The sequence below is a fragment of the Peromyscus eremicus genome, chromosome 10, assembly GCF_949786415.1.
Source record: "Peromyscus eremicus chromosome 10, PerEre_H2_v1, whole genome shotgun sequence".
Taxonomy (NCBI): domain Eukaryota; kingdom Metazoa; phylum Chordata; class Mammalia; order Rodentia; family Cricetidae; genus Peromyscus; species Peromyscus eremicus.
Window position 1 is genome coordinate 30,225,554 of NC_081426.1, and position 18,958 is coordinate 30,244,511.

Consider the following 18,958-nt stretch of genomic DNA (forward strand, 5'->3'; position numbering starts at 1 on the left):
TCTGCCAAACGTCCCCAGGGAGGCCTGGAGTGAGTCTAGTGGTCAGCAAGGCGGCCTAGAAGAGATGGGGGAGGGCTGCTGGGCTCTGGAGGGCCTGATAGGTTCTAGAAAGACAATAAGCAAAGATGTGGGTGGCCTGAGGTGGGAGATGCCTAGAGGTATCATCCGGAGAACCACTTGAGGTAGCTGCAGCTTAAGAGATTTGCTGGGGGGGCGGGGCCTACAGAAGGGAGTACAATGGGGGAGGGTTCTAGAGTCATACAGCTACCATACCTTCCTCCGTGAGTGACTCTGGGCAAATTGCCCAACCTCTCTGAGCTTTAGACTCTGCATAAATGGGAGCACTGTGAGTGTCCCCATCACAGGGAGCTGTGACTTTCTGTGACTGAGGCAGCTCAGGATCTGCTGTGGCCGTTGAGACTTAATCTCAGAATCCCAGCCGAGGAGTCCTGGAAAAGGCTGATGCAGAAATTAGACCTGAGAAGTGAGGGACCATCCCAGAGCTGGGCTGGGGGCTGGAAAGAACCAGAGCAAGGTGCTTCTAGAGCCAGAGCAGATACATGGGACTACAGAGTGAGCATGGGCAGAGCGGGACACTGCCCGAGAAGGCTGGGCAGAATGCACAGGAGCAACAGCAGCCAGGTGGACCTCACCTGAGCCAGCATGGTGCCTCACAGCATCTCACAGTCAGTGAGTACATGTGGGCCGCATCCCAGCATCCTGTCAGATGCTGAGCAGCATCTTGCTACTGTTCTGTACTTGTTCAAAACTGCCAAGAAGAGGGGGGAGAATGAGAATGGATGCAGATGTGGCTGTGTGTGCTCATTTGGTGAGGGTGGAGTTATGCTAGTATGTGTGTGCAAGTCTGTAGGAGCTGGTCTTCGTGTGCAAGTAGGTATGCCAATATATGGGGATGTGTTGTGAATCAGCAGGTGTGTGTTATCATGTGGAAGTCGGTGTAGTTGTTAGTACATCCCCTCATCACCTCAGAAAGGCACACTCTCTGTGTGTCCTGATGTGTGCAGGCATACCTGTGTGTGTACTGATGTGAGTAGTGGATTGTGTGCATGTGTATCTGTGATGTACGTTCATGCTATATACCTGTCACCATGCGTGGTCTTAGGTCATAGCCTGAGTCTCATTGTTGGGCCCTGCATCAATACATTATGGGCACAGCCAACTACCTCTGTGTCTGACCTCAGGCTATCCCTGTGATCAGGTCTTTGGCCTTGCATCCTTGTCCCACCTCTGGTAGGGGCTGGGTGTGCTCAGACCCTGCTGGATCCCGTAAGCTCAGGCTGTTGTCACGGCTGTCTGTGGAGTGGCTCTGGCCTGGCATGTGGCATCAGTGTCCCCTCTTCTGCTCTCTCCTCCATCAGGCAAAGCTTGGCGATGAGATCCTGGACTACAGGGACTTGGCTGCTCTTCCCAAAAGCAAAGCGATCTATAACATTGACCGCCCCGACATGATCTCCTACTCACCCTACATCAGCCACTCGGCCATGGGGGATCGACAGAGCTATGGCGAGGTATGGATCTTCACGGTGTGTTGCATGCTTCCCCAACTGCTGACTCTTGTGGACACAGTTAGTCATTGCCACCACCCTCAGCTTCTTCACCCCCAGATAACATGTCCATCTTATTCCCACTCAACCATGCCCCCTCAGGGAAGTGAGTCCAGGAGTGGATTGGAGGAGAGCAGAGTTGGGGAAAGGGAAACACACTCTAAAGATGTCTGCATTTTCCTGGCTACTGAGTATTTTCATGACACATGAAGTGTGTCATCTTCCCTTGAGCCCATATTCCTAGGCCAGCTCCTCTTCTATGGGTTCCTTGAGCCTATCCCTAGGCTGTTTGAACAGTGTAGGTCATGATTCTCAGTGTTCCTGAAAGTAGACAGCATCTAGTGGTGATGTCTGAAAGTAGGCAGCATCTAGTGGTGATGTCTGAAAGTAGACAGCATCTAGTGGTGATGTCTGAAAGTAGACAGCATCTATTGGTGATGTCTGAAAGTCGACAGCATCTATTGGTGATGTCTGAAAGTAGACAGCATCTAGTGGTGATGTCTGAAAGTAGACAGCATCTAGTGGTGATGTCTGAAAGTAGGCAGCATCTAGTGGTGATGTCTGAAAGTAGGCAGCATCTAGTGGTGATGTCTGAAAGTAGACAGCATCTATTGGTGATGTCTGAAAGTAGGCAGCATCTATTGGTGATGTCTGAAAGTAGGCAGCATCTATTGGTGATGTCTGAAAGTAGGCAGCATCTATTGGTGATGTCTGAAGGTAGGCAGCATCTATTGGTGATGTCTGAAAGTAGGCAGCATCTAGTGGTGATTTCTTATTCAGACTGCCTGTTTTCATTGAATGCCACAGCATTCCTATTGGCTCTCATTTTCCTTCTGTCAGGAGGTCTTAGTGTGGCTTTGGCTGTGTGTGGAGCTCAGAACAGATGCTCACCTGGGGCAGAAAAATGGTTATTCCTAACATGTGCCCTTTGACTCCTTTCTGTGACTCCAGCAAGGCCTCGTAGGGAGTGAGGGCCAAGACCTGGGGTATTGGTAGTAGTGTTGAGTTGTCCAGCTTGGCCCTGCATATGTCATAGGGGCCAGACAAGCCTGTAGGCTCTGAGGGCCACTCATGGACCGAGACGAGCAAAGGGCAAAAGGACCAGCAGGTGACCCTCCTGGTGTGCATGCCTGAGGAGGGAGTCACCAGCCTTGTGGCTACTGCACTGCCCACCATGTGCCTGAGCTGGGTGTGGGCTTCACCATCCCACATCTAACCTTTGGGCAGCAGACAACTGAAGAGGGTCAGAGACCAAGCAACTTGACTGTACCCTCGAGATCCAAAGCTTTTCTCCCCTACAGACCATTCACTGACTGTTTCATTGGCTAATCCTCAGGGACATGGAACTCAGGCCTCAGAGCTGGGTTCAAGTCCCACTGTACTCAGTCTCAGGATGCCACTGGGGATCTTCCTGAATGGAGCGTTGGCGTTCCTGCACTGAATTCAGGAAGCCATGGTGGAAAGGGCTGTAGTGGGCAGCGGTGATATAAAGGACCACAGACTGTTGACAACCTTATCCTATGCCAATGGGTCACACAATGTTGCCGCTCATGTGTGTGGACACATATAGAATTGTGGACACGGTCTGGAAATCTCTGGAGTTTCTTTCAGCATCTGAGACCACATAGCAGGATCCTTGTGACCCACAGATAGTCCTGACTTAAGAGTCTGTCTCTCAGAGGACAGTGGGACAGCATGTATGTGACTCAGGAGTCACCCTCTCCAGTATCTGCTCAGCCACAAGCTTGAACCTTCTGATTATAGTGACCATGAGACCTGCCTCGGCAGAGGTCAGTACCAGGCTGTCCTGGAGAAGGAAGGAGTGTTTGCACTAAAATACCACTTCCAGGATGGTGCATGGTGAGGCAGCATAACATAGAAAACCTCAGTCAGGGCTCTTGTTGGGTACATTACACACAGACTATCCAATGGCTTCATTACGGCCTCACTGCCTCATCCCTCTGGACCATTCCCATGAGCAGAATTCTCATTTCTGTCTCTGCACCAGACCCAGCCCCTGGGAAGGATTTCTCCCAGTTGTACCTAAAAAAGCCAAGTGAGGCTCAGCTAGGATTCACATGGGCCCAGGTAAACTGGCTTGGGATCCTGTTCTCTGGGTGCCCTGAAGGAGGTGTAAGAGCCATTCTTCTGGAAAGGAGCCATTGGCTAGAAACATAAGGACTGGAGTCGCCTCTCTGAACCTCTGTCTCCCTGCTCTCTCCCAGCCCATGGCCCTAGCCACATGTAGACGAATTTCTAAATAGTCTTATTAAAAAAACGAAACAAAACAAAACAAAAAGAAACAAAAAAAAACAAAAACAAAAAACAAACAAAAAAAACCTAGAGCCAGAAATTGGGTTTAAAGCTGAGAAATCAGAGGAACAGGACAAGCCATAAGCCAACCTCACCTCACTGACCCTCTGCTTCCAAAGAGACCTACTTCCTGTATACCCATGCCTATATTCCTTTTTACTCTGCTAATTCATTTCATTTCTTCTCTGCCCAGCTCTGTCACTTCCTGTCTGTCTCTATAGAACTCCAGACCTTTATGGTTAACTAGTGTTGAAAATTAATTAGTGCCACCACTCCTGGCTCTGTTCCCAGTGTGGCCTTGAACTCACAGAGATCCAGACAGATCCCTGCCTCCCGTGTGATAGGATTAAAGGCATGTGCTGCCATTGCCTGACTTCTATGTTTACTCTAGTGGCTGGCTTTTTCCTCTGATCCTCAGATAAACTTTATTGGGAGACACAGATAAACTATCACCACGGCCACCCCCCTTCTGCTGTCTCCCAACCCATCTGTCCTCTCCAGAGAAAACGAAAGGGTGGAATCCAGTGGGTGTTGCCACATTGGTCCCTGAACCACCACCAGCTTGTTTGTGACCTCGTGGTCTCTGTGGAGAGTAAGGATGGGATCATGTGGGCTGAGTGGAGGAAGGCACTGGGCCAAGCAGCACCAAGCCGTCTCTTGTGGTGGGGCTCTTTCTCAGCTAGAGTCTAAGGTCACTGTGGGTCCTGTGTGTCCTGTGGCTACCAAACGGCCCTCTTACCCCAAAGCAACCCCTGGCACAGCGCACTAACAGACGACTCTGTTGTGTCCACAGTCGCCTCAGTTGCTCTCACCAACGCCGACTGAGGTAACCACCACCTATGCCTGCGCCCTGTGTGCTCATGGTGCTACCCACCTGCAGGGTTATAGAGATGACCAGCATGGCACCCTGAGGGCCACAGGGCCCTGGCCACATCACTGGGGCGCCCCCCTCCTGCTGGTTGTTTTTATAATCGCATCTCATCTGCATGTTGCCCTCGTGTGTGTGCAGACAGGTCTTCACCAACACTGGGGATGTGGTGTTGCCCAGCAGCTCCTGGCCTGGGTCATGACTTCCTTGGGTGAGCTGAGGTCCACTTCTTGTCCCCTATTAGATATACAGGAAGTTCTGGGAGGTGGAGCACTCTCTGAGGGGTGAGCTATCAAATAAGCTCTATAGCACCCCACAGCTTCTTCTTTCTTCAGAAGCAGTGCGGATTGTGGCCCCTCAGAGACTAGTTTGTGTGGCCCAGCCCAGGGCTGGGGAGGGCATAGAGGCACAACACACTTTTGAGTTCTCTCTCTGTGCTGGATACTGCTGCATTCTTCTTATACCCAATTCCTTTCCCCGGAACATCACCCAGAGGTAGCTTCCAGGAGTTCCCCATTTTACCAATGGAGAAACTAAGACCCAGATGTAACTGGGGCCATTTGCTTCCTGCCCTCCCCATCCTTGGGGAGTGTCCCATTCCAGCCCACAGAGCTGGTCCCAAGAGTGAGGATCTCCTCGTCATCTCAGATTGAGGAATGCTTTTCACTTCCTGTAGCTTTAGAAGCAGGATCTATGACAAGAGCCCCTGCCTGTCCCTCCACTACCTCCTTAGCCTGTCTTCTTAGAAACCATGCCTTGGGCACTGTGGGAACCTTGGAGTTGAGGTGAGGTAAGGAGGACTGGCATGACCCAGGCCACCAGGCTTCATTGCCGAGGGATGGGCAGTCTGATTCTCAAACCACGGTGCCATGCCATCTCATGCTGCTGTCGCCTGCTCTGGCTGCTCTCAGAAGGTCCTCTTCCTGCTAAGATAGGGGCTGTGTCATCAGCGCTTGTGGGTCTCGTTGGCTGGCTTCTGAGCCCCAGAGGGCCCCTCCGCACCTCAGAAGGGGCCCCAGAGCATCTCGCGCCTCTCACGTGTGAGGAGCATTCAGTGTTTTCAAACTGATCCAGGAGTCTAGAGTGCTGGGAAGGGTTAAGAGGGAGGGAAGGGTTAAGAGGGAGAATGCAGGTAGGGTCCTTTCACTCATCCCAGAGGGTCAGATGGACAGGAAGGGTGGATACTCAATGGGCCCATGGTCAGGCCAAGGGGCTTGTTATGGCTCAGACCTACCTCGCTGTCCAGATGTGCTCTGTTTGTGCTCTGAGACCCTGTTTTAGGACTGTGTTGTTTCTGCCCCTGGGATCTAGAGGGCAAATACAGTGGGGTAGGTGAAAGGTGAGCAAGTGCTCTCCTGACCCAGGTGCTCTCACACTGTCTTCCCACCCAGGGGGATCAGGATGATCGGTCCTACAAGCAGTGCCGGACTTCCAGCCCCAGCTCTGCTGGCTCCGTCAGCCTCGGCCACTACACCCCAACATCACGGTCACCCCAGCACTACAGTCGCCCAGGTATTCATCCCCCACCCTGCTCCCCTTGACTCTGATGAGGCTGTGCTTCTCAATGAGTTTGCCGATATGAAGTAGCTTCTTTGCTCATTGAGAAAAGTGGTGAAGTTGGGGCTGGGGGAATGCTGGTGGGTGGTCAATGGACAGTCACTTAGTATAATGAATAGGACTGCCTCATGCCTAGGGGCAGGTAGCTGTGAGGCAGCTGGTCACCCTGGGGCTGGAGGAGCTGTCTGCATCCACAGTGCCCATCCTGAGACGCATACAGCCCCGAGGTCCACACAGAACAACCGGAGTGGGCTTCTGGGGGTAGTCATAGAGCTGTCAGGATGTGGAATCGCACATGAGGCAGGACACCAAGCCACAGCCTGCTGTGAGCCCACAGAAGTTTGAGGACTTGAGCTGAGGAGTCAAAGTCAGTGGCTACAACACCACCCAGTCAGAATGTCTAACGCTGTACCTATCACTCGGTAACCCTAGAGACAGCCATCCTAATTAATAAAGAAGTTGGCAAAAGGCCCCTATGTCCTTCCAAGCTGGGAGAGAACCCTGTGCAGGGCCTCCGATCCTGTTGCCTCATTCTCCCCCCACCACCCCCCACCCCAGTTTGCATTGTCTTCCTCAGCTTTGAGCTGGCATGTGACAGCCACAGGGACCATGCACAAAAGCGATGCCTTTTGGAGGGATTTTTCCAGCTGCTTCTTCCCTTCCAGCTGTGCATGACCCATTTCCACACCCGTGGACCATAGCTCTTATTTTGAAAACTTTATGGAAAAATCAACTTAATTGTTTGTAATCATTTCATTGATTCCTTGCAATACGCCTGGTCCATCCTGCTCAGCAAGTGTGAAGAAAGAGGGTGGGTGAGTGTGTACAGGAGAGAGTGAGTATCTGAGTGAGTGGGCTAGTGGAGGAGTAAGTGAATGAGAATGAGCCAATGAATGAGTGAGTGAGTGAGCAAGTGAGTGAATGAATGAATGAGTGAGTATCTGAATGAGTGGGCTAGTGGATGTGCAACTGAGTGAGGGAAGGAGTGGGTGAACCAGTGAATTAGTGAGGGAATGAGTGAGTTAATGAATGAGCTAATGAGTTAGTCAGTGAGTAAATGAGAGAATGGTTGAGTGAATGAGTAAGTAAATGAATGGTTAGTGTATGCATAAGTGAGTGAATTGAGTGAATGAGTGAGCGAATTGGTGAGTGAATGAATGAATGAGTGAATGATTGAGTAAATGAATGGAGATATGTGAGTGAGTGAGTGAGTGAGTGAGAAAATGAACAGATGAGTAGGTGTGTGGATAGAAGTGACTTTCTTGAGCCCTTCCCCTAAGGCCCCTTGTGACTTGACCTCTGACTTCGCATCACCAAGAGGGCCTGACTACTGACTGCTTGGTCAGGGGTAAAGCCTACAGGGGCAAGCTTTCTATCTGGACTGTCAAGTGCCATGAGGATGCTGGTGACAGACCACTCCCTGACCTCTGGAAGCTGCCCTCCCACCGTCCTTGATCTCAAGGACACCCCAAAGTGAGCCACAGGCAGGACCAGAGGCTGTGTCCCAAGCCCTGGCTGCCACCCTGTGTCCCAACAGCAGCATCTCCTGACCCCACCTGGAGGAGAATGGCCCACAGCCTGCTGGGTGACCCTCTTCAGGTGCCCCAGGAGAGCAGAGGGACAATGTCCTTGGCCAAGTGGGGACTAGGACAAGTTGGTGGCTCTGGGGTGGAGGAGCCCAGGGTTACTGACTGCTCTCTGTTGCCCGCAGCTGGTACTGTGAGTGTTGGTACCAGTAGCTGTCTGTCCCTGTCCCAACACCCAAGCCCTACATCCGTGTTCAGACATCATTACATCCCCTACTTCCGAGGTAAGGCGTGCGGTGCACAGCGGGGGGTGCTCGTCCCATGTCTCAGCATGGCTTCCAGAGCCCTGTGTCTCATGCCTGTGTTCTTCCTGTGCTGTGTGTGTCTGGCTGTATTTCGTCAGTGTGTCCATGTTCCTGGAAGGAGAGCAGGGTGCTTTGTCACTAAAAGTGCAGCTGGAGGGAGCATGTCAGTGAACACCTTGCTCCATGCTTAGGGCTTCAGTGGAATGGTCATGCACATTTCCCCATCAACCCTGTGGGGTGGGGTGCTGTCAGTGTCAGCCTTCGGGAGCAGGAGCTGAGGTGTGGAGAGGTGGTGATGTCCACAGCCTCAGACCCCTGGTGGCTGGGCCAGGACTCAACCCATGTGGCTCCAACCACTGGCTCTTTCCAGGATGCAGAATCAGTCATGATCCATGTCCTGTAGACCTATACACATGAATTCCATGGGGGGGGGACACCCTTGTGAGTTCCTCCATGCTAAGAACTGAATTGTGTATACCCCAAGTTCACATATTGATGGCCAAACCTCTGTATCGCAGTGTTTGAAGAAACAAAGTAAAGGCAGTACTAGAGGTTGAGTGAGGTCATAAGGCAGGACTCTTCATCCACTGGGACTGGTGGTCTTGCAAGGTGAAGAGGCGTCTCTGGGCAATGCCCACACATTTAAGATCAGTGGAGAGACCATCAACGAGCCAGGAGGAAATACCACCAAAATAAAACAAAACAACAACAACAACAGCACGAAAAACTCACTCCTGGGCTTTGCTCATGACTCCAGAAGTGTGATCAAATGAGAGGCTAAAATTGACGTAGGCCCTGAGCTGTGAGTTTTGTTACACAGCCCAGCTGATAAAGACACCAACAAATGACATCTAGGGAATTAAAAAACATAGCAAAGATTTCCTCCAGAGTCCCTGGGTGATATAGTAAGTTCCCTGTCTCTTACAGCCATACAGTGGGTACCCATGGAAAGCTCCTTCCCACAGGGTGCAGGCCCAGCTGACAGCTCCCATCACTAGCAGTCAGTAAATGGCCCACTCTTCTTCATCTTCTTACCCCTGGCTCACTCTTGGTCCACTGAGAAGAGCCCTGGGCACTCTCGTGTCTTCCTTGACCCTTCATGGGCTCTCCACACATCTAGCAGGGATGATATTTCCAGGGAAGATGTACAGCCCCAAATGGCACACCCCCAGAGCAGCACAGTGGCTTCTGGGGCCTTGATACATGTGTATTATATGTCCGTGGGAGGCTCAGAGTGAGGGGTGCTCCTGGAACCTGGAGGGAGCCTGACTACTCTGGGGAGTCAGACAGGCTGTATAGTCTGATGTCTTTCTACCCTTTGCTCAATGACCCTGGGCACAGTTTTCCTCCCATTTGTGGGGCCCTGCCTTTGGTGGGTCTGTTATACCTCTGGGTCCCTGGTCAGCCTGTGACCAAAGACAAGGGCACATTCTGGACATTGGCTGTTGCTGCTCCTCTCCTGTGACCTTGGGCTCTCCAGTGTCTTTCCAGCACATTCCTTGAGGAGGTAGATGAGGAGGTACAGACCCTGAGATCCTCGTGAAGATCATCCTGTTCCTAGCCTCTGGGCACCCAGCTTATCCCTGTCCACAGGACACAGCCACAGCCATGGCATCACCCCAGTCTCTGGAAAATTCTTTCTTTCCCCCATGAGTGCTTTGCAGTATTTGGGACACAGTAGAGTGATGCTGGGTGAGGGCCCTCAAGGTAGACATGCCAGCACTCTTCTGGCCTAGCTATATAGTGGAGGGGCCCCTCACTCCTTCCCTCTTTGGACCTGCCACCCAGGGCAGACATTACACCCTTCTACTGTGTCTCAGTGCCTAGGGCCTCACTGCCCCAAGACCTACAGGTAAAGGGCTAGTGAAAGTTATTGGCACATTAGTGTTAACTCCAGACCTCAGTTGGGGTGGTGTAAGGTTTAAACCCAACTCTTACTTGATAAGGGACAGGCTGTAAGGACAGGAGATGGAGATTGACAAGGGGATGCTATGCTGGTGAAGCCACTTTTCTGGGATCTGGAGGGACTTCCACAGCATTAATGGCATGAGAAGGAAGGGAGGCAGACGATTTTTGGGGCAGAATCTCAGGTCAAAATCCAAGCATGCACTGTGCCCAGCAAGTGGTTTTCATTTTGCCATTGGTCCCCTCCCTCAGCTCTAAAACAGGTCCCCTAAGCCCTGGTCCCTCAACCTCAGGATCTATGGTCCATACCTCAGAGGAGGCTCCAGGTAAAAACTGCACATGCCTTGGCTATGGTCCTCAAAAGGCCCTGACACATGCTTGGAACCAGACTTGCTCTGATGTGACTTTGGGGAAGTTCAGCCAGAGGCAATGACAGCATCTTGGCCATTGCCAACTACAGCATCTTCAAGGTCAGAGTCAGCTGTCGCCATAGCAACCACAGTTGGAGCAAGAAAATAAATGATGAGTCACTGGACTCATGAATGACACAGTGTCCACAAATCTATACTGAAAAGACCATCTGAGTAAGAACATGGGGTAACAATGTCTGCACAGAATTTGTAGAGGTAGTGGGTCACAGAGGTAGGCAGGACTCTCCACTGCATAGCCAAGTGTGCACTAAGATCTTGAGCTGCACCACCCCCAGGCAAGGCCGTAGCACCAACTCCAGGTTCTGCAGACAGCAAGTACCCTGGGGGAGATGCGACAGGGATGACATGCCACCTCTGTGCTTTCCTCCTCAATCCATAACCCCTGTTTCTCACAGTCCCAGGTGAGGGACGTTCTATAGCACCCCTCCCCCCTCCAGTGTTCTAGGAACTGTCAGGATCTGTGACAAGGGATGCTGGTCACAGCTAGGAGAAGTCAAGATGTGACCGTGGGGATAGTGTGATGTCATGGGTGGGTCCTGAGACAGAAAAGATCTCAAGGAAAAGTGGGTGAAATTCCAAGTCTAGTTAGCATGACACAATGGCTCCAGGTCCGGAGGGATGTCAGGAGTCAGAAGTGGGCCCTAGGTGAGGAGGGTGGTGCCTTCTGGAACCATGTAAAACCACTCCAAAGCAAACACATTGACTTAAACTGAAGGAAGTCACGGGCCACACCAGAGCCTGGGCTGCCCAGTCCTGTACAGGGCCCTTCCCTGGAAAGTGTCAGAAACACCCTGGGTATGAAACCTTCAAAAAGAGCCATGAGACTGGACAAAGGAGCCTCCATGCCTGTCCTTGGGTGACATCAGGGGCCTGGGGACTTTATCACAGAGGCCCAGTGGAAAAGTTGGCTTCCAAGTAGTCAGTGTGCCCAGCTCACATAGCATAGTCTTTGCCCTCCTCAGGAGGTGACAGAGATGGTGCCCACTGTACGACACTGACATGGGCATACCGTAAAAGCACACGGCAAAGCTCCAGGCAGGTCTGTGGGGTTGAGGTCAGCAGGATGCTTTCTCAGCCTCATGAGACAGGAAGGCATGCTTGCAGAAAAGGAAACGGCCCATAGTGGCGTTGGCCTCCTGAGGGTTTTGTCAGCCAGGCAGAATCCTAAGTCTGAACCTAGGAAGTTCTAGACAGTATGGAGCCTGGGAAGGGCAGGGAGGACTTGGTGATAGTGTCCCAGGCAGGGACCAAGGTGGCCGGTGTTGAAGGCTCCTTTGGTAAATGTGACAGGTCCTTGTGAATGATCAAGGCTACCACACTGTGCCTCAGCTCCCTTAGTCTTGGCCCCCCTGAACAACTGAGAAACTGTAGCCCCCTCCTTCAGTGAGTGCACACATGTGTAGGAATCTCGTTTATCATTTCAGGGATCATCACACTGTAGGCCAAGCTCTGGAGAGGACAGGAATGTTGGACCATTTTAGAATCCTCAGTCAGCTGGGTGAGGGTAACAGAAATGACCGTGAAGTCTAGATAGAAGAAAGACCTGATCATGTGAGGCTCTAGGCTCAACAAGACCAAGCCACAGAGGCTCAGCGCAGGGATGACAGTCAGTAGGGACAGTCTTCAGCCAGGGTGGATTGCGTAGTTGTGTTTTCAAATCCGCTATGTCTGTCATGACTTAAGTGACACGTGGAGTCATGGCATCATGTATAGAAGGAGCCTGTGGTTCCCATTTTCCTGGGGTGAGGCCCCTGCTATCACTAGGAAGAACAGAAGCTCGGTGGATGCAGCCAGTCAGCAGTCTCTATACAATTCTAGAACAAAACCTTTTAGTTTTCCAAAGCTCCGTCAGTGTTTGCAGGTGAAAACAGTGACCATGCTCAGGTAGGAGAAGACATCCCAAGTAGGAATCCTCAGTCTCCTTTGGTGGCCACTCATTGGGCCCTCCTCCAGCCAGGCCTCCCTGCCTGTCTCTGATACTCCTGTTGTCTCCAGTCCATCCAGGCCTGGCTTCTGTCCCATTGGCTTTAGGGTCCTGCTGCTTGATCTTGCCATTCAAAGGCGTAGTTCTCCAACCTAGAGAGCCCTTTCCCTGCTAGGCGACCGGCTACTGCCCTGCAGAGTTCCCCACGTCTAATGGAAGGGAACAGTTGTACCTTGGGGTGTCCTGCTGTGAGCCGTGCTCCTCATCACATGTCCAGTACCACTGTGTTCTATCCATCACATCCTGCGTTGGTGGGAGGCGGGGCATCTACCCAGGTCTCCAGGTGTCTGGAGGGTGGTTTGACCATCCAGCCTCCCTCACAGAACACAAGACATAGCTCCAGCTAAGGCAGAAGTTGGAAGCAGCAGAGTACCCTTCTCACTTTGCTTGCCAGAAACAGCTTGTATCTAGGACTGGGCAAGTTGATGGATGTTGATCCCTAGTCTCCTACATGGGCAGAGTGTGAGGGATGCTTTTTGACTCATTCCCACACCTTAGTCCTGTTCCCACAGTTAACTGGTGGAATCCCTAAGCAGGCAGGACCTTCCTGCGCAAGCTCCATCAGGGAGGCAGGACCTGAGCCTGCAGTGTGTGTATACACCCCAGGATCCTGAGCTCTGCCCACTGCCCATGCACTAAAACGCCTTTGGCCCTCCAATCATTGCCCCTTCGTCCCTTCCACCCCCTTGAGCCAGGGACACTGCAGGTTGGGACAGACGGCATAGAGCCCAGGCTGGAAGACTCAGGTGCGGGCTTCCTTCAGGCAGGACAGAGGGGGTTGACGGCAGACCGGATCTTCTTGCCTGAAACCCTATGCTTTGCTTTCTTGCCCCTCATCTGCTGCCTCTGCTCTTCCGTCTGGAGGCAGCGAAAGTGGCCGTAGCACCCCAAGTCTCTCGGTGCTCTCCGACAGCAGGCCTCCTTCCTCCACCTATCAGCAGGCGCCGCGCCACTTCCACGTCCCAGGTAGGTCCCTGTGTGCTTGTCAGCTCCTCATGCGCCATTGCGGCCACACCCGAGTTGTTAGAGCATCCCCAAACACCGAGTTTCCTTAAAAGCTACTCCGTGCAGTAGGGTGTCGTGGTGTGTGCCAGTTATTTCAGCACTGAGAAGGCAGAGGCAGGAGGATCACAAGTTCAAGGCCAACCTGGACTAGAAAACAAGGTTCTGCTAGGTGGTGCCGCACACCTTTAATCCCAGCACGCGGGAAGCAGAGGTAGGTGTATCTCTCTGAGTTCGAGGCCAGTCTGGTCTACAGAGTGAGTTCCAGGACAGCCAGGGCTGTTACACAGAGAAACCCTGTCTCGAAAAATAATAACCAAATTAAAACAAAACAAAACAAAAATCCTATCCCCAAAGAAACAATACAAAACCCTAATACAATGGGTTTGCATGTCCCCCCACAACTGACATACCTTTGGATTTTTTTCCCCCGAGTTTCACAAATACTGAGCAACGTATTTGTTCTGGGTCAAGGTGGAGAAAAGGGGCTGGGTTAGCTGCACCCCCCTGTGACCCAAGGTCCTTGCTTGCCACCTTCCCTGTCCACCTCTCTCCCTGTCCCCTTCCCATCTGAGGTGGTGTCTGGACTAGGGGATGCTTGACGGAGGTGTGGGGCTTCAGCCTACTTGCTGTGTTTGAACCTTTCTGGTGATTCCAGGCTGGGTGAGCCAGGAGGTGACAGAAGCCGTTGGGTGGAGAGTACTGCGGCCGCTTCCCCGCTTCCCCTCACGTTCTCTCCTTCTCTTTCCTTCTTCTTCCCAGACACTGGCGTAAAAGATAACATCTATAGGAAACCCCCTATCTACAAACAGCACGGTATGGTTGGTCTGACGGACTCTGCTGGCTGCTGTGCTTGGTCTGCATGCCTGTTGCCCCTTCCCGCTTCGGAATGTTCCCCTTGCTGTCCTGACCCCAGGCTCCGGGGGGGCCCTGCTGGCTGAACGTTAAATGCACACTCACTAGTAGGCTCCAAGGAGGTCTCTCTTCACAAGAGAGGAGACATACGGAGAGGCTAACGCATGGCACCTGGGGCTGGGGTGCGTCTGCTAGAATTAAGAACCTTTATTTTGTGTTTTTGATGCCCCAGCCGAGATGGTGTGGGACTGGGGGCTTCTCACCCATGCCTGACACAGGCTTGGTCTCTGGAAAATAGTGACTTGGAAGCAGCCACAATTTAGGGCAAATTTAGGATCCATCTTTTGAGAGTATCTATGATAGAATGGGATGCCTTGACCTCAGCTAATGGGGTTCCTTGCATTGTGTAGGAGCTAGAGACGGTTGGCAGCAAGGGTGTCTCTGTCCCTCTGACCCCCACATTTTCTCCACATGAACCTACCTGGGACAGATGTGCAAGGAGAAGATTGCTTGGGCTGTGGAGCCGGACTCTAAAGGGTCAGACTTGGGATTTCTGGGTAACTGGGGCAGGTCAGCTCAGCACCATGAGCCTTGGTTTCCTCGTCTGTGAGCTGGACTCCTTTCCCACTGTGTTGTCTACCTCCTCCCCTCCATTTCCTCCCCCTTCGCCTCCTCATTCCTCCAGGGTCGGGCAGGAGATGCTCCCAGAACAATGAACGCGGAGACAGTTCTAAACTGTAAAGGGCTGTGCACAGTGTGGAGACTGTTATGTCGTCACTAGAGATGGGAGGGTAGAGACGTTCCCATATGGACAGCTCTTGCTCAGATGTGTCCAAGGAAAGCAGCCCCTTCCCACACTGACAGGCGGTGGCCAGCTTGTCGGAGGCCTGCTGTGTTAGTGCGGGTGAGAGACCCTGTACTTTGGGTCTTTCCTCCTCCTCTCAGAAGGAAAGATGGGAATTGAAGTTCTGGTTTCCAGCATCCAAGCAGAGATCACATGTCTTCCCAAGGGGTGGGTGGGGACAGTCAGTTAACATGACACCTGTTACCAAGAACAGAACCCTAGTCTTAAAAGTGGAGAAACTGAGGCCCAGCCAAAGCACCCCATTAGGTGATCCCTGAAGCACCATGCTGGAGAGCCTTCGAGGAAGGCCATGGGTACTGTACCTCCCAGAGCCCTGGACAAAGATTGGCTTATGAGGCCTTAATTAGTCACTTCTGCCTCTGCATCTCCACTTGGCACCTTAGGTTGTGGTTAATCCCCTTGGTCCTGGCAGAGGTGGCCTTGGCAGGGGGCAGCATTAGAAAATCTCTTTATGTAATTGACCAGCAGTGTCTGATAGGGCCAGACTGAGACAGAGGGTGGGAGTTCAAATCCTTTACCTGAGCCCCTAGGGGAGATTAGGTTCCCAGTTCCCAGCCACCAGCCTTGTAGTCTAGACATGAGACACTCTGCCTGTCTGCAGGCAACTCCAGCTTGAGGAAACCTGAGCAGTTAGTTACCCAAGCCCGGGATTCTGTATGTTGATTCTGTAAAGAAGCCGATCTGAGAGACCACCACCTCAGCCAGGCATTCAGCCGTGCAAAGCCATGGCAGGAGTGCAGTGAGCCATGCAAACTGCAAGTGATGACAAAGCTTTAGCAGCACAGAAGCTCCTTAAAACCCCCGGGGAAACACAGATGTGCAGGGGTGCCTTGGTTTCCAGTTCATGCATTGAGACCTTTGGTATTCACATCCCGATTGCAGATGAGAGTGTGTGCATACATGCGTGTGTGTGTGTGTGTGTGTGCGTGTGTGTGTGCAGGTGTGTGTGCGTGTGTGCGTGTGTGTGTGTGTGCGTGTGTGCGTGCGCGCGTGCGCGTGTGTGCGTGTGTGCGTGTGCGTGTGTGCGTGTGCGCGTGTGCGCGTGTGCGCGTGTGCGTGTGTGCGTGTGTGTGTGCGTGTGTGTGTGCGCGCGCGTGTGCGTGTGTGTGCGTGTGCGTGTGTGCGTGCGTGTGTGTGCGTGCGTGTGTGCGTGCGTGTGTGCGTGTGTGTGTGCGTGCGTGCGTGTGTGTGCGTGCGTGCGTGCGTGTGTGTGTGTATGTGTGTGTGTGTGTGTGCGCGTGCTTGAGCCTCCAGCTTCCCCACCTTTCATCCCCACCAAGCTCTTGCTCCATCAAGACAACCTGACCACAGGCCTTCCCTGAGGAGCTCTGGAGCCTGGTCTAGGCATGAGCAGCATTATTTTAATCCTCACCCCGGCTTGAAACAGCCCCTGGGGGACGACAGTGAATCACAAGACTGTTCCTTTAGCTTAAGATCCTATATTTAACGTGCTGAAAGCAGCCAAGCCTTTCCCTGGATGCGTTTGCTCACGGCGTTCAGCTGTGACGTCACTGGACATGGTCGCCGCTGGCTACAGTGTTATTCTTCTCTGATGCCAGAGTCTCGTTCCTGCTTCTGAGAGCCATGAGGATGGCTGGGCCTCTGTGCCCACTGGGTGGAGGTGACGCTCGGGGTAGAGAGCAAATGCTTTTGAGTCTATGGAGCAATCATTAATGTGCAGCTGGCCTCTGACCTCATCACCTGCAGCTGTCATTTTTTTTTTTTTTTTTTTTTTTGGCATTTTGGGAACCTAACTGTATTTCTCTAATAGTTAAGTTCTACTTTCTTCTTGTTTACTGCTTGTTTTAAAGAGGAAAAAGAGAGATGAAGAAAAGCAGGAAGTGATGAAAAAGGGAGTAAGCAGGAGCAAAAGATAAGGAACCTCCGCAGAGCACCGGACATGACAAGAAGACCTCCTGTAGTGCCTGCCAGGCAGGAGGAGGCACAGGGGCTTGGCAGCTGCTTGAGACAGAAGCTTCAGGATAGTCTGCAGCTCAAGAGAAGCTGTGGGCTGTTTGTGTTTCCATGTGAGAGTGGAATCTCATGCCTGAAAACACATACACACACACACACACACACACACACACACACACACAGACTTGCATGCACACTCACATTCACACATATACACCTGTGCGCACACATACACCTGCATGCACACATGCCTGCACACACACACACATACACACACACACACACACATACTTGCATGCAAACTCACCTGCTCATACATACACACCTATGTGTATATGTACACCTTCATTCACACTCACCTGCATACACACACATACACACACATGCCTGTATACACATACAGCATCCAACCTGGTCACCTCGGGGAGGCAGTTATGGGTAAAAACATAGCCATCCACATCCAGCTACTTAGCAGAGAGGAATGCTTCCTTCCTCGGGGTTCATTCCCTGTAGAACATTGGGATGAGGCCTTGTGCCTCACAGACCTCTCAGGCAGTTTCTGAAAATGCAGAGCTGCTTGAGCAGAAGGGACTCTCCGGAGGCGGCCTCTCAAAGGCAGGCAGGCACCTATTTTTAGGCTGTTGTGTAGTTTGTTTTCCTGATGCTGTGATCAAAACCCCCAACAAAAGCGACTGATGTGAGGAAGGGCTTGCTTACTCCAGCTCACACTTCAGGAACACCATCCGTCTTAGCAGAGAGGTCAAGGTGGCAGGAAGCACCTAGTCACATCACGTGTGCAACCAGGAAGCAGAGAGTGTTGAAGGACAGTGCTCAGCTTGATTTCTCCTTTTTAAACAGCTCAGGGAATGGTCACCCACTTTTGGTGTGGGTGTTCCCACTTCAGTTAACATAATCAACACCACCCTTCCCCCACGGACATGCCCAGAAACTAACGATACCCCATAGATGTGGCTGGAGGTTCATTTCCGAGGTGGTTCTAAGTCCTGAGAGGTTGACACTTTGAAGTGGCCATCATGACCGTCTAAGGCCAATAGTGCTTCCTCAAAGACTTCCTGGACAGTTTGACTGTCCAGGTCCAGAACGGAGCAGCCATTTCAACAGCTTTGCGTTCGATTTCTAAGCAAGCATGAGCCTGAGACAGACATGGGGGGGGGGGCTGGCAGGCAGAGGCCCCTCCCGCAGCTTTTCCCATACCACAGCTGCAGGCAGAAGATGCTCATCTGGCCACCCATGTTGTCAGGGCCACCCTCCGAGTAGGACACATCTATTACCAGTCTTTTGGTCCCTGGTTAAAGATGGAGATAAGGGTTTGCTGTGCCTCCCTGGGGCTTCTTTCTTAGAAGATGGAGTCTCACATTGGCTTGGGGTTCACTTCTGGGATAGGATGAAAGGCCAGATGTCCACAGAGAGCATCAGAAACTTGGTACCTCCATGGGGCATGTCTAGCAGAAGTTCTCGAGGGACATGGGACATGAGTGTTAGGAAGTCGGTCTTTCCAGAGAGGGCTTCTGGGACTCAGAGGAGCTTCTCTGTGTTCTGAAGGACATGATGAACCCCTTTCTCTGGAAGACAGACAGTAGGTGGGAGCGAAGCCAGTCAGCAGAGGCGCTGACTCTGTGGCCCTTGCTCTGACGCCACTGTCAGTTCTGATAGCCGCCAGCAAACAGATGCCATTCCCCCAACCTCATAGAAGGAAGCCAAGTGCCAAGAGATGCCAGTGGCTTTCACTAATTTGTCCAAGGGGTGGTTTTTTGTCATCCACTATGTGTTTGGCTCTGGAGTGTTCAGAGCTGGAGACATAGGGATGTCCAAACATAGCCTGCCCTGTGAAGCAGAGCCCATACAAT

General features: G+C 52.2%; 1 protein-coding gene across 1 annotated transcript in view; it reads left to right on the forward strand.

The window, feature by feature from the left end:
• Ablim2 (actin binding LIM protein family member 2) overlaps positions 1–18,958 on the forward strand; it is a 127,412-nt gene that overhangs the window by 77,774 nt on the left and 30,680 nt on the right. The window contains exons 11-15 of the mRNA XM_059275756.1: positions 1,380–1,529; positions 6,138–6,258; positions 8,015–8,113; positions 13,319–13,420; positions 14,219–14,272. Coding sequence (XP_059131739.1) covers positions 1,380–1,529; positions 6,138–6,258; positions 8,015–8,113; positions 13,319–13,420; positions 14,219–14,272 — 526 coding nt within the window. The remainder of the gene's footprint in view (positions 1–1,379; positions 1,530–6,137; positions 6,259–8,014; positions 8,114–13,318; positions 13,421–14,218; positions 14,273–18,958) is intronic.